Here is a 14944-nt window from a genome sequence, read left to right as displayed (position 1 = left end):
GGAAAAAAAGCACAAGTGAAGTACAAAGGATTAAAAAGAATCTGCAAATTGCACTCAAATATGAATATGTCACTGTGACAATCTGCTGTGTAGCATTTTTCTTTAGCCTGTGGGTCCGCGGGCACACGTGCCTGTCTTGCATGACGCTGCTTAGCACGGCTTCACGACATGACTTTTCTCTATCCGCCACCCGAGAATGCGCTCTGTAGCGGTCAGGCTCCGCCGAGAGACTTGCGGCAACAGGAAGGTAATGTGGGCAATGCAAGTACAGATTTTGTTTGCTAAAGCTGTATCAGACCAATGGAAAGCAAATTTTGTAACATACTTGAATATCCAAAATACTTGTGGCTACTTAGAAGCAGAATAATCAGGTTTTCAAATTCAATAATACAAAGTGAACCTGCCCACATAAACAAGTTCCACAATAAACAAGTTCCCGAGGGATTGTCGACGCCAGCTGGCGGTGTCAAGAACAATGAGACACTGGGGGTGACGCTCTTTAGATGCTGAAGTCTGCCCATGCCAAATCAAATAAACGATCAAAAATATGTTGGGAACTTGTTCCTTGCAGTTGAGCCGTAACAATCCCGATGCCGCAGGCAACCATAAAGCAGTTAAACAACTACCAATGGAACTATGTTAGTGCATTGCTAATGAACAAATAAACCTCTTAACAGCATTGAAGTGTACAAATAAATTGTAAATTGCCACCGGGGTTAGGTTATATTAGGTTAGTTTGGGTAGAGTTGACTAGAACTAGTTCTGGCTGCCTTCTCGATGAAATGGTGCCCTACTTTGGAAGTAGAGTAGAATAGAACTCGCTCTGCTTCCTTCACGATGAATGTGGCAATTCTTGGCCAGAAACGAGTTGACTAGAACTAGCTCTGCTCTCTTCACAATAAAATGTTGCCCTCTTTGCCGGTTGAGTTGACTAGAACTAGTTCTGCTACCTTCACATGAAATGTTGCCCTTCTTTGCCAGTAGAGTGGACTAGAATGACTAGAATTTAAAACTGAATAGAACAATAAAAAAAATTTCACATCACTTTGTTGTGCCAGTGTTTACTGGTAGCTTGTGGTTTCACTGAAACCTGATTAGAACAAGCAGGCCTATGCACTAAAAATAGTTCACTATATTAGGTAACTCTTTAAATCCAACCCATCTCTAACAAAACGAAAAACTTTTGTATTGTGTTCGTTCTACACAAATTTTTCGTCTTCAGTGGAAAAATTAAGCCAAAGATATCTGCTTTTTTGTAAATGGAACTACGCATAGTAGACAGCAATTTTTACTTGTGCCTTCAACAGCTTGCCAGTCGCTAAAAATTGTGACTCAATTGGATCTTGCTTATAGTACACTGCTGGAATGCTTCTGAGTATTCTTGCATTTAGGCTAAAAAAAAAAAGCCCCTTTTATGAGCAAGTGTCTGACATGAGTATCAGTCAGCAAGATATGCGTGTGTGATATAGAGGAGAATTCAGTTTATGCTGGTCTGGTTTGTTATGTTCGGGTTTCACTGTACCAAGAGAAGAATGCTATGTACTATGAGTATGGATCTTTTCCTTGGCAGTAGCCAAACATGACTTAGAGCACACAATTACTTTGTTATCCCATTTATCCGCTAAAGGGCCAAGGCATGCTCTGTGAAATCCTCTTCAACAATATGCACATAAAATGTCCAGTACTACTCCAGCATATAGCGGTTGCCTGCACACACAATGCAACTTGTAAATGCAATCTTTTGGCCGCACACGAACAGTGAGAGAGCTTGTGAGTGAAAAATCTTCCATGTTGCCTTTTTGTATGCATTTCAGCAAATGTCTGCGCAGCATACTCTGATTAAGGTTTAAATTTTCTGGACGCCTATCTGATGCTACATAATACATATTTGCAATTGCAAACAAGCCACAGTCACGTGTGTTGCGCTGGTTTTGTGCCCCTTTAGTGCGAATGGTCAGCGTTGGAGACTGCAATTTTAGCATATGACAGATTTGCCTGACGGTATCGGAAGGAGTATCTTGGTCAATCGAGTCAGATACAAACACTGTGTTTTCATTAGCGTCAACATTGCTTACTGTAAGCCAGTGATCAGGGTTTCGGACATGCAAGATTTGAATAAAAGGGCTTTTTACTTGAGCACATTGTAAACGCTGACCAAGAAGCACATCTTGAAAGCCATCCCAATGAGGAAATTTTTCATGAATAGTACTGATCCCATGGGCGGTACTGATTCTGCCCCCGAGGAAGAATGGCAGAAAAAGCTACATGCACCATGGAATTCCTTTCAATGATCCCCTGAGCGAGCTGGCGATACTTGTCGATGCACACGCTGACACTGTTATCAGTGTTGTTAGTGCCAACGTGCACGATGACAACATCAAAACCAGCTAGCTTGTCAGCAATCATTGAGAGCAAATCCTCAATCTTTATTCCTCTATGCGCGGCAACACTGACTGACAAACGACGACGCGATAGGAAATACTGGTTCAAGTATTTCACCATCGAGTCGCCGGCAACCAAACACGTGCCATTTCGCAAGCAGTACAATCTAAAATAACACCGAGAAAAAGAAAAGAAGATGACACTGCGAGAAAATAAATCTGAGCTTTTTTCACACACGAAAGAAGGCTACCTTCTAGGCAGCAGTATATATATTGCCAAATCCGAGAAATCCGCGCTAGGGATGAACGAAGCAAGCGGTCGCGAACAAGAGCAGCAAGATCGGTAGATACGCGACAAATACAATCAAAATACTTATTAGAAAAGATTAATATAACGCTAGCAAATATAAAATAACGCTGCAATGCGGCTTCAGCACATATAAAACAAAGCAAGCGGTCGCGAACAGCAGCAACAAGAACGGCAGATACGAGACAAAAATAATCAAAATACAAACAAAATACTTATTAGAAAAGATTAATATAACGCCAGTAAATATAAAATAACGCTCAAATGCAGCTTTCGCGCATATAAAAGGATGATGTTAAAGGCTTGCGAGGATGCAGCAGAACCAGGCCTTGGGACCAGCACCAGTGGCAGCAGAAAAGCACGACCCGCAAGCGCGGCTGACGGGATGCGTACTGAATCAACTGAATGCCATGTGCGAATAACATAAAATCAAACTACGCGCCCACAAAAAACCGGAAATACGCGTGCGTGTGACGTTGTCTTTTAGTGACGTCACTTCCGTGCGTTGCTGGAGCCGTGTTTGTGTGGATTTGTCTAGAGTGCACTGCGGCACAGCAGTCACTGCCTTCTTTTTATTGAAACTGACGCCAGCGCCGCCGCTCGGGCTGTCGGAGAAGCTCATATTTGCGACATTCGTGGAGCCGCCGCACATAGTTATAGAGGAGGCTATGCGATGCGGCGCATAGCCTCCGCCGGAGAGTAAGCCCACTGCCCCCTTCTAGTACACTGTATCTAGGTCACTCTAGCGAAACCGTCGCCCGTATCTTTCCCTTCATTGCCACAGAAAGTTGTTCGCGAGTGACCATTTGTTACCGCCCCGTTTCAAAGGAGATGCCAATAAATCATCATTATCTAGGAGTTGGACACCCACTATTTCGAACATGACGATGCCTAGAGTAGCACGTGAGATCATGTTGTTGTGTGTAGTAACGTTGGGATCTCGAAGGCAATGCAAAATGTAATATATGTTGAGAACTTCGAAGTTGTGAAGTTGAACACTGATTTACAAAAATGTAATGCATGCAGACCACTTTGTGAAGTATTTTACTGCCTCTGTCAAGCTATGCTGTCAACACGGAGTTGTTCTTGCACTTATTTCGGTAAATAGCCAACTGTTTTCCCTTTGCGAAGCGGCAACGTTGCGAAGAGGTAAACGTTGTCGGCAACATTGCATGCACATGGCGCGCCGGGCGCGTGTAGCGTGTTCAGTTTTCTGTTGTGGTACAGTAGTGTGTAGTCAGCCGTTTAAATTTTTAGGGGGAAATGTCATGTGTTTGGGGGGGGGGGTTTCTTGCCGGCAAGTGCACTTGTATGCTTGTATCAGATGTATGTGCTTATGAAGCCTGGGAAACTGCTACTCTGTGTGGAGTAGTTCTGAAGCCGTCTGAGGATCACAACGTGTAGATGCTTGTGTAGCTTGGTAAAATGAGAGACGTCGCTCACAGAAAAAAAAAAAAAAAAAATGGGAACCTGCTCTGGAAGTGCCTTCTACGAACTTCTCATGGTTATCGGCCGAGGTTGTGGTGCAATAGTGGGTAAGTTGCATTTTACTTAGCCTGGCGAGAAACCCCGTTCGCTTGTTTTGCAAGCTTTCGGGTTGTAATTGCTTTGTGGGAAAGATTCTGATTTGTGTTGTAGAAAAGTGGCAGCATTTACGAATTGTGCTTGGAAAGTATAATCGTCCCCGTTTTACCGGCACAACAATGTAGCGTTGTGGTCGAGCGCATGGTCCCCTTAAGTCAGCATGTAGTGATTTCGCAAGGGTGTGCTTCTTCCATAGATCAAGCAGGCACCAAAATTTCTTACTCTCCGAAAGTGAACATTTTATCACAAATGAAGCACATTTTGACGGTGGCGAAATGATACTTCGCTTAAATGACTGGTCTTCGAACAAAATTTTGCGCGCCATTTACACTGTAGCTTTAAACGATATACAAGATGAACTTCTTTTACAACTATCAGCCATCATCACGGCAGCTCAGTGGAGTCGTAGCAAGTGGCGGCCCCTAAATTCTGATGAGGGATCGTGGAATGCAGAAACACTTGTTACCCTGCTTTAGGAGCACGGTAAGATACCCCAGGTGGTCAAAATTAATCTGGATCCTTACAGTGTCCCCATAAGCCACTGTGCAGCTTAGGGTTGCTAAACACCATAATTTAATTTTAATTATTAGCCATGGTCATGTGAATGTACAAAGCAGAAGCGTACATAAGTACATAATCCATTGTGTGGTAACTTCGCTGTGTCTGCTGCCTCCCTTTGCTGCTCTCAACTTAATAAGAGCCAACTTTTGCATGTTTATGTGCATCATCACAGCATGAAATCCACACTGTAAAGGTGACTATCAATAAAGAAAAAAAAAAAGGGAATGTTCAGTTTTACTTAAGACCCGCGAGATCTCTGTAAAAATGCAATAATTTCAGTGGTTTGCCTTTTCGGTGGCATTATCAAGTCGCACTTATTGTGCCAGCAGCCTAGTAGACAGAGTGGAAGATAACCTGCAAAACACTCCTGGGAAAATGAATGCCGGCTTTGCAATCAATGTAAATTGTAGAAATCTATTATATAGATATTTCTTGTGTCACAATAGGTCACTCTTTGCAATATTCATAAGGATCTACCCAACAGAAACATGTATTTTGGCTTTGGGGGATGTCGGTAACTGGGAGAATGGGCCCAAGAAAGGGACATGCTTGACGAGTCATTGCTTCAGCAATACTGTCACATTTTCCACCCCAAACTTGCAGTTTTACAGTTGGGTTCTGCCCTGACAGCTCGGATATGGGCAGAGGAGGTGGGTGGCACAATAGGCCCTAGGAAAGAAATGCCGCCAACTACCGTGAGAACTTTTACACATTTTATTTGTTTATTTTTATGTTCAAGATAATGGTACATAGTGCAAAGCAACTTATAACAGAGGTGGAGTTTTTGCATTGCTTAGGTCTGACATGAATTTCATTTTGCTGTATTTTTTATGCACAACAGTGAATACTGCGTTTAAAATTTTAAACTATCAGCTAAGATTTGACCCGTGTTCAGTGCTGTAATCCCTTTGAAGTTACTGTGTTGTACTTTACTCAGTATCTCTAAAGAAAGATACACACCACAGAGACAAGTATTTCAAATAAAAATGTTACCCAAAAAGGGTTGCTATACTTTATTTAGTACTCACACTCAAAAGATGACAGAAGGAACAGAAACTATAATAGCTAATTCACAGCTGGAACATTGCCAAACGTTGGATTGTGGCTGCTTATCGCACATAACAGTCATATATGTCTATATCATCCTTTTATAATCAACCTTCCCATTTCTGTAGAGCCTGGTTACATTTCAATAGACTTGTTACAGCTGCCCAAGCATTATTAGAAAACAAACTTTGCACAGTGTTCGTGTCAACATTTTCATCAATGACACCACAGTGTACCATCTCTGGCCTTTGCTCAACATTGCTTTCTTTCAGCTGCTTGCCTTGCATTGCAGATTTTGCTTTATCTTCCCTGACCAGCCAGGTCAAAGCAATTCTTTTCTCCCTCATTGAGAGTGACTTGGCTGCCCACACTTCCTCATAGCTGGTGGCACTTTAATTTCACTAAGGACACCAGCAAACAAAGTTCTTTATATTATAGAGGTTAGTGGTGAGAGCCTCTCCAGTTTCTTGCAAATTTATGCTTTCTTCACTCATAGTAGCCTCACCGCTGACCTCCGTGATGTCCTTAGCAAGCAGGGGCTGACTGGAGCCATGTTTACAGATATCTAGGATAACTGTTCTACTAACTTGGAAATCTGTCACTTGCAGATTGACAGCTCTACCCAGCTTGCAAGGACTCGGGCCAATGTCATTCGGGACTTATGCCAACACCATCCTTGTTTAAAGCAACTTCATGATTGTCTGCCAACAGATTTACCAAACACACATCTCTAGAACTCTCTCCGGCACACTGCACAACTACACCTTCTGGGTCTTGGGTCCTGTCTAAGTGTGCATCATGACCATTCTACCATTGGCAAAGATCTTCCAGAAGCTCCATATTTTTAAAGATTTCTGCCATGGAACTTTCAGACACAATGCTGGTAAATTTTGCTTTGATCACAGATGCTTTCCTAAACTTCTGGTGGCTCGAAAGGATCCTTCGGTTTTGCTGCTGTTCTATGTTTAACGCTTCTGCGTCTTTGTAGTTATTGTTAAGTAGGGTTGTTGTACTTTGTGCATAGAGCTTTGCAGCCCACCTTCTACTGCAAAGGCTCTAATCGTACTTGTTAGACCAAAGTGGTGCCTCATTGCAAAGATGTGGCAGCATGGTAAAAGCATTGCATTCCTGAACCCACAGGTGCATTCTGTGGCAGATGTTGAGTTCAACTTGCCATTGCTAACCATCTGTGCCACTGTGCCGTCATCACATTCCACTGGGATTTCACTTGAATGATAAAGTTGGCGATCTATGTGCTTGAAAGCATAGGGTGTTAAAAGATTGCAATAAGAAATATGAACCTAATCATTGCTGTAGATCACACCACTTTTGGAAGATAGTTGCTTCTTTTCTCATCGAGTACACAAACGAAAAATGTTTTCGCACACTCTTCAAATCAGCTTTACCAGTCAGTGATGGCCTTGCATTTATGGTCTCACTTATTTCAATATATGGTATCACTTTATGGTCTCACTTATTTATAGAACCTCCTCATAGAATTCAGAAGGTTCCCACAGGACCATGTAAGGCTCATTATCCACTCTTCATGAATTCTATGCCAGTTAGAATAGAAGTATTCCGGCACAGCTGGTGGAGAAGTTAACTTGAGTGTTTCGTACAAGCTGTTGTACTCTTTCTCACTCTGTGCATACGCCATTTGCTGCACAATGCCCAATATACTCTCCTGGACAGTCTGATATTTTAGGCATTAGTGTGCCACTCTTCCTCCGAAAAGTTTGCAAAGTGTGGAAATGCACATATGTGAAGCACAGATTGAGGAAGAAGCTGCATAACGACCTACCATTCTTTCAAGTCCTTATTAGCCATTGTGACTCTGACTGACGGCCACTACATGTTTAATTCCTTTATTGCTTAAAAGAAAACACTGGAGGGTTTCACTATCCTCCATGGCCAACAGTCCAACAGCAACAAGCTTGTTTGGCCAATTTCTGTCTATTATGACAAGACATACTTGTCTCCAAACACTTGCATGTTGCATGAATAAATATAATCTCCGGATGGGCATCAAAAGACCATTTCATGCTTTCACCCTGAAAGTACAATGCCCTCAGCTCACTTTTCTCATCCACCAGTAAATGGTCAGTGTCAGCATACTCATTTTGAAGCATCCTGACTGTTGCTTCCAAATCATTGCGCGTAGCTTGGCCCTTGCCTTTTGCAGCTATGTTGCAGAGGTCCTTTAATGTGTGACCACTTTCTGGCTGTCCTTTTCAAGCTGTTCCTTAACAAGCTTATTGTTAGCTTTCATCTGAAGCATTTCTCTTGCCTTTTCCTCAACTGTTGGGGCAAGTGTTGGTACAGCACTTCTGATATTTCATGGTTGTGTCCCAGGAAGAGGTTCCCGATTTGTAGAATGTATGCTGTTCTTGCTGGCAGCCATGTAAATGTTGAAAGGGCAGTCCTTTTTGAAGGTCGTGAAAAAATTATGTTAATTTTACACTAATATTAAATACTGCAGCGCATGCCAGACAAATTATATTCAGCAAGCTAGGGAAACCAGCTCCCACTGCTCAGAAACTATGTAAAGTAGCCTGCTTGATGACAATATTATATGCATGTCACATTATTAAAAAATTCACCCATTAAACATGTGGCCATAACCACAATTCAGGATCACACCAGTTAAGATAGCTTGATCTGCTATGGTAAGGTGCCGGCAGCGCGTAAGCACTAGCCAGCATTGACAGCATGAATTTCTAGCCCATTGGCTGGGTTTTCACGGCTGGCATCATAAATACAACAAAAATCAATTTTCTTTCAACAAACTGATACCAGTTTTTTAATGCCAGCATTGAGCGGCCGTGCAGATGGGCTGCCGTCATCGACCGGCAGAAAGCGTATCGCAGCAGTAAGCTTACCGTTGCTGTGTTCTAAGAAAGCCCTCTGTCAAGGCCGTGAGTCCATGATGCAGTCTCTAATCTCCATGCGTATTTGCTTCAGTGCATAGCTATTTGACAGCGCATGCACTAATGTAGACAGACGGAAGCGTTCGGTACAAATCATGCAACAAGAATGCATTTCGCGCAGTTTTGCGCAGCAGTACAAAGAGTTTACTTACAAGCAGTCTCGTCCAGTGGCCTCCGTCGTAAATTTCTAGCTGCCCTGGATGCAGCAGTACATGACGCACTGATACTACAGCCAATCTCATACACCCCTGGCACACGCAGGCCTCGGTGAGCCCCAACCCAAACGTGGCCAATAATACAAAATAATGGTATGTTGTTAATAATAAAATATTTTTTTTTTTAGATGTAGTGCCTAGCTGCCAACTTGTGATGCTACGTTCAGTGCTACCAGAACCTTGCTGCTTTGTGTGGCATGTCAACGACAGGCAGCCGATCGCATAGCTAAGCTTTGCGTTATCCGCTACAGCAGTTCGGTCCGTCAGTCCTATCTTGAATGCTGTCCAGCAAGTTGTTGAGGTCTTGTAGATGAAACTGATTTTAGGCATACCCGGAAATGTTGATGAAATACACGGGTGGTGTCTTACGGTGCACATTTGCGCCCTATTGGCATCAAATTTCTTAATTGTGATTGTCTCCTTTGCGCAAGCTGAGGAAGAGCCCCAATCACAGTTGAGAAATTTGATCCCGAGCAGGCCCTATTGTGATCAAAAGTGCACTGTGCGACAACCAGCCATCGCGGTAAAGCCGAATATTAGGTATAAATATAAAGGGGTGTATGTCTATTCATCAGCATGCATTAATGATGAAAAGGTGCAAAGAGACTATTTGGACGTTGGGAATGTGACTGGCCAAGATTCAGTGTGCTGTAGTGAGCACAGGGCGAAATTGGAGAAAAACACTTGTAAATAGTCCCCCATGTATTCTGGACCGACTTCGACAGGTTACAAAAAATATACATATACTACAATTACTAGTTGAAAAATGTAATTGGTGACAATGACCAACTACTGCCTCACGAAAATTCAATGGCTAACATCTTGAAACCGTGACTTGCCTGCGTGAACATGCACATCCTTGAGGCTGCTACTGCATGTCATGAATGCAGTCTTCCTACTGTACATGCTGCCGAATTGTAGTTCTCAAAGCTACATCACCTGTAATAGCTCATCTCATCAGTAGAGTAGCTGGTTACTTGTAATTGGTTACTGAAAGATGTAATGAAATTATAGTGAATGTTACTGGAGTAAAAGAAAGTAATCCATAAATTACAAAAGCTACCAAAAATGTCATTGATTACCAGTAATTAATTACATGTAATTTGTTATGTACACATCTAGTTATGTAGCAGCCCCTGGTTCCTGCAAGACAGATAATTCAAGTGCCACATGAACAACCTTTGATTGTTGCTTAGGCTTCCCCCATGCAATCTGAAAAACAAACGGAAGATGCATAAACAATATAAGCACTGAACTGTAGTTTTATGGTACTTTTTAATTTCACCTGCCATCACCTGAAAATTCGAAAGAAATTAAAAGACAGCTGTTGCATGTTTTCACGTATTTATGTTTGTGTAATTTTTTTTTACAGTTTGGAGCATGACAAGCTGAGTCTTGGCAATCCAAGTCGACGTTTTCATGGTGTTGCTGTTGTACTTGGTTCTCTCGGCCAGCCCAAAGTTGATGCCTTCTTGATATGTGAGTGGGTTCCTCAAGGTGCAAGTGCATGCGCCACTGCAGCTCAGTCTTGCACGAGAGCACAAAGTTTATGTTCTTGTGGCAGTGGGTTTTGAACTACTCTGCAATGACTAATCTATAATGTAGTGGAACAATGCATGTGCTCAGGAGAAGGGATGTCATCAGGACTTCTGATGGGCACATCCACAACAGTGTTAAGTTTGCTCATTCTAAGCATTTTCTCATGTAAGATGGCGATATAACAGTAATTGAGTACAAGTATTATTTGTTGCACGTGTAAAGAAACCCTGCTCTAGTAGTTACAATGCTTGACTTGATACTGCATATTTGATTTGATCCAAAGTGTAGCTGCTCATATTTACAGTCTTTACATTGTGTGGTGTGTGCCTGGTTATCTATAACAGCGCAGCTGATTTATTGCAAATTAGACACACGCACTATTTAACGAAAAGGCAGCAAGACGCATTTACTGCGTCAAGCAAAAGGTGCAATGTCATCTCCCACTAGTTTTCCCACGTATATTGAACAATACTGTGAGCTACAAGTGCTTGCACTCATCATAGGGATGCGAAACAAATACAGGATGTCTCCAATAGTTGCACATTCAACAAGCGCGCTCCAACATGCCGAGCGGAATGAAAACACATGAATACAAGGCGGCATCATCCTGCACCAAGCGGGACAGCATCTCCCGTCCCCGATCGACCGCGCTGTATGCAGGTGGCATGGTAGTCACGTGTCTTGCTGCCTATAACCCTTAGGGCTGTCAGGTTTATGCATCTCGGCGCAAGGAACACATCGACCTGATCGCACCTGCTGTACTCGGGGACGGTTCATCTTGGCAATGAGTGAATGCTGCGGAGGTAGGCTTCTGCACATCATGTTACTAAGCTAGTAGTTCAGCAGCTTTCAGCCCATTTCGGTTTTGCTTGCTCGCAGCGTTAATGGCCTTTATAAAGCCGTATGCATGCAAAATGTGAATGTGAATTCTATTCAGTGTGCATATATGCATCTATTTACTCTATATAGTACAATGATATTCTGAAAGTTTTCCGTTCTCTGAGCGCATTTTTACAGCCTTTATTGCCCTCTATGTTCGTGTGCTGTGTAATAGGTGTTATCCATAACACTGATTATTTTTGTTAGTAATAGTAGAAAGATTGCTAAAAAACAGTTTATATCTTTTATTGCGTCACAGTTACACATGGTCTGAAGGAACACAAAATCAAAACATAATGAAGTGTTTTTTTACGATATAAAAAGGTGCAGTGCCAATAAACAAACAACAAGTCACTGTTCCTCTAAATCGGGAGTCTCCAAACTTTTTGACTGGAGCCCCAGATCAACAACCAATTGCGGTATCAAGGTTTGGATAATAAAGAACTGAATAAAAATTACTTAACCTACATTATTTAAGAAATGTAATAGAACAGGACAAATAATGAATTTCATTCAAATTAATATATGCACTTTATTCAAATGAATATTTAAATTAGATTTGCTTACCTACTGGCATAACACCATCAAAAAGAGCGAATTAACTATGTTGGTAATAGGATTTTGCTTTTACTGCCAAGTTTCCGTGCGAATTTGGTGTTTTCACATGTTCCTAGAACATGCATTTTTTCCCCCTGCTTGTTTATTGTAATTCTAGATGCACAAAGCAGATATATGTAAAAGCTTAAAATGCTCGGGAGAGTGTTACCTTTTATTACAGAGGGCATTTTATTTTGCTGGGGTGTAGTTACAGCAATTTTAGGTACCAAGTCCATGTAGACATTTGTGCAGAATGTCCGTGTTTTAAGAGTTCCTAGGGAAGATGGCTTGCGTAATTTTTAGTATATGTCTCTTTTTGGGAGTGAGACTAGAATATGTTGCGTCACTTTGTATTTGGAAACCCAACCTCTTTTACCATCCATTTTTAGCGATAGCAGCCATGCGCCCTTAATTCTTACATTTTTTAATTATGGTAGTTGTAGAAAATAATTGCCGCCCTGCATAACCTACAGAATAATGAAACGAGTTATGTCAAAACATATCTTCAGGTGAATGCAAGCATTTCCGGACGCCAAGCTAATTTTCTTGTGTGGTTGAACCGATTAACTTGGTAAAAAATAAAAATCGGGACTGATTCACAAATTGCTTCATAATTATTCAAAGAAATCGTCAAGTCCTAAAAAATAAGAGTTTTAAATAGGCTTTCAAGTGGAAATAAATAAAGCTATTCTGGGCAGGGGTGAATGCAATGGGTACTCCCTGTCAACATAAGGACATTTTGCAGTTGTGACACCAAACGTGTTCATCATAAAAGCAATTTATGATGCGTAAAAACAAATTGAAACAGGTACAAATTGGAACACAATAAAGAGAGAGGAGTACATAAATCAATAAATAACAGTAGCAAGATGAAGGTCGAGAAGTGATAGTGCTGCTTCAGGTTCCATTGCAATAGCGATGAAACAAGGCATCAAGCACCATATGCATTAAATCTAAAAGAAAAATGAACACAATTGCAAACACTTCAACTAAGAAGGATGCTTGTCGCTGATGCAACGTACAATGTATACAGCAGTATATTATCACGTTACAATGCCATAAATCAGAACGTATACAAATTGCAGCAGAATAAGGAGTGAAAGATCAGTAAAACAAAGTAGAACCTCGTTCATACGTTTTCAAAAAATATGCGAAAAATAAACGTACTATCCGGGAAAACGTACGATCCGAATCCAGGAAAAACTTAAGCTGACAAGCCCATGTTGAGGTGCAAGGGCAGAAAACATTTATTTCTTGCAAAACAGTTATTTTCTGCTGGTGCGTCTCACCCTTCGACAGGAACAACTCCTTTTGCACACGTTGCAGACCCTTGTCCGCATTTTTGTTGTCTTTCGTGCGAAAGAAGCTTTGTAAGGCTTCCAGGCCAGCAAGGGCTTCGGCGAAGGTAGCTGGTGGGTCCAAGCCTTCGTTTTCGCCACCGTCTTCAGGCGCCTCGTCCGCCACCACCTCTGCTGCGTCGTCCCCTAATACCTCCGCTACGATCTCGGCGACACTTTGTGGCTCGCAAGTCGGCACATCGTTGTCAATCGCGACGAACTCGGCGAAGGGCACATCGGCACCAGTAGACAGGAATTCCTCAACCAACTCGAAGTCGCACGCCACGGGGTCGTCCTCGCTGCACCCCATATCCTTGGCTGCAGGCTGACGCCGAAAGCCGCACTTCTTGAAGCAGTTATTAACTGTTTCACGCTTCACACTCTGCCAAGAAGTGTTGAAGTAGTGCATCGCGTCGAGAAATGATATTTTCCCGGGGTCTTGGCCATGTGACACGCGAGCAAGAAAGCGTCGTACAATGCACTTGCGGTACAAATGTTTGGCATTCTTGATAATACCAGTGTCAAGAGGCTGCAGGTGGCTTGTCGTGTTTGCTGGTAGAAACACCACACGAAGGTTGCGAAGGAACGACGTGTCCTTCGGATGGGTAGCACAGTTGTCCAAAAACAGCAGGTCACTGCTGCGCCCCTTGCATCCGAGTCGTCCGTCAAGGTAACGCAGGAAGCATTCAAAAAGTTTGCATGTCATCCACGCCTCGTGTTGTTCTTGTAGACACAAGGCAGACGAGCGATGTTCTGCAGGCATGTCGGGTTTTTCGCCTTCCCAATCATCCACGGCTCCATCATGTCGCTGCTGTCTTCATTGCAACAATTCAACACAGTTACTCGGTCTTTGCTGACTTTTCCACCCTGGCAGGACTCGCCCTTAATGCTTAATGACTTGCTAGGCTGAACTCGAAAAAAAAGGCCTAGTTCATTCGCATTGTAAACGTTGTGTGGATGAAAAGAATCAATTCTGGTGGGGAGTAGCGATAACCACTTATCGACGTCGGCCAGACTCACGCTTGCTGCCTCCCCATTCACCTGCCTGTAGGTGATGCCATGCCTAGCTCGAAAGCGACTTATCCACCCGTTGGAGGCGGAGAAGTCGTCAATCCCAAGAACATCGGCAACTTCGAGTGCATTCTCCTTAAGGGGGGACATGGGTTGTAAAGATAACGTCAGTTATTTCTTAACCAAATTAGATGAAACTGCACAGACTTGTTCAGGTTCTTGAGCTGATTTTAAATATATAATTATATTTTAAATAGGTCAATTATTTCCTGAGATAATTAGTAATCACATTCAATTGTTTGCTGAAACAATAAAAATAGATATTTTTAAGATAACATTGTTATTAACACATGGATGGATACTAGAATGTATAAGGAGTGCAGCGCTGCAAGCAGATTTAAAATTGAACAACTACTTCTCAACTTACAGCACAATGAAGTTCATTGTTTATACATAATGAAAAACAAGAAATTTATAAACTAGAAAAAAAAATTTTTCGAGCTGTGAATAAAGTTCACTGCCTGCCTGCCTGCCTGTGAATGAAAAATCTACCCTCAGC

General features: G+C 42.2%; 1 protein-coding gene and 1 long non-coding RNA gene across 2 annotated transcripts in view; both read right to left on the bottom strand.

Moving 5' to 3' along the window:
- Nucleotides 1–3256, bottom strand: part of LOC125943810 (uncharacterized) — a 152007-nt gene extending 148751 nt beyond the window's left edge. The window contains exon 1 of the long non-coding RNA XR_007465907.1: nucleotides 668–3256. This is a non-coding gene — a long non-coding RNA (uncharacterized LOC125943810). The remainder of the gene's footprint in view (nucleotides 1–667) is intronic.
- Nucleotides 3257–10214: 6958 nt separating this feature from the next.
- LOC119444454 (tigger transposable element-derived protein 6-like) lies at nucleotides 10215–14137 on the bottom strand. Its single transcript, XM_037708855.1, has 2 exons — nucleotides 13477–14137; nucleotides 10215–10234 (listed from the first exon to the last, which is right to left on the bottom strand). Exons 1-2 carry the CDS (start codon nucleotides 14135–14137, stop codon nucleotides 10215–10217), a joined length of 681 nt encoding a protein of 226 aa, XP_037564783.1.
- Between the last annotated feature and the right edge of the window lie 807 nt (nucleotides 14138–14944).

Source organism: Dermacentor silvarum, chromosome 3 (assembly GCF_013339745.2).
Source record: "Dermacentor silvarum isolate Dsil-2018 chromosome 3, BIME_Dsil_1.4, whole genome shotgun sequence".
Lineage (NCBI taxonomy): Eukaryota > Metazoa > Arthropoda > Arachnida > Ixodida > Ixodidae > Dermacentor > Dermacentor silvarum.
The sequence above is the reverse complement of the archived record's forward strand: the minus strand, read 5'-3'. Positions and strand labels throughout refer to the sequence as shown.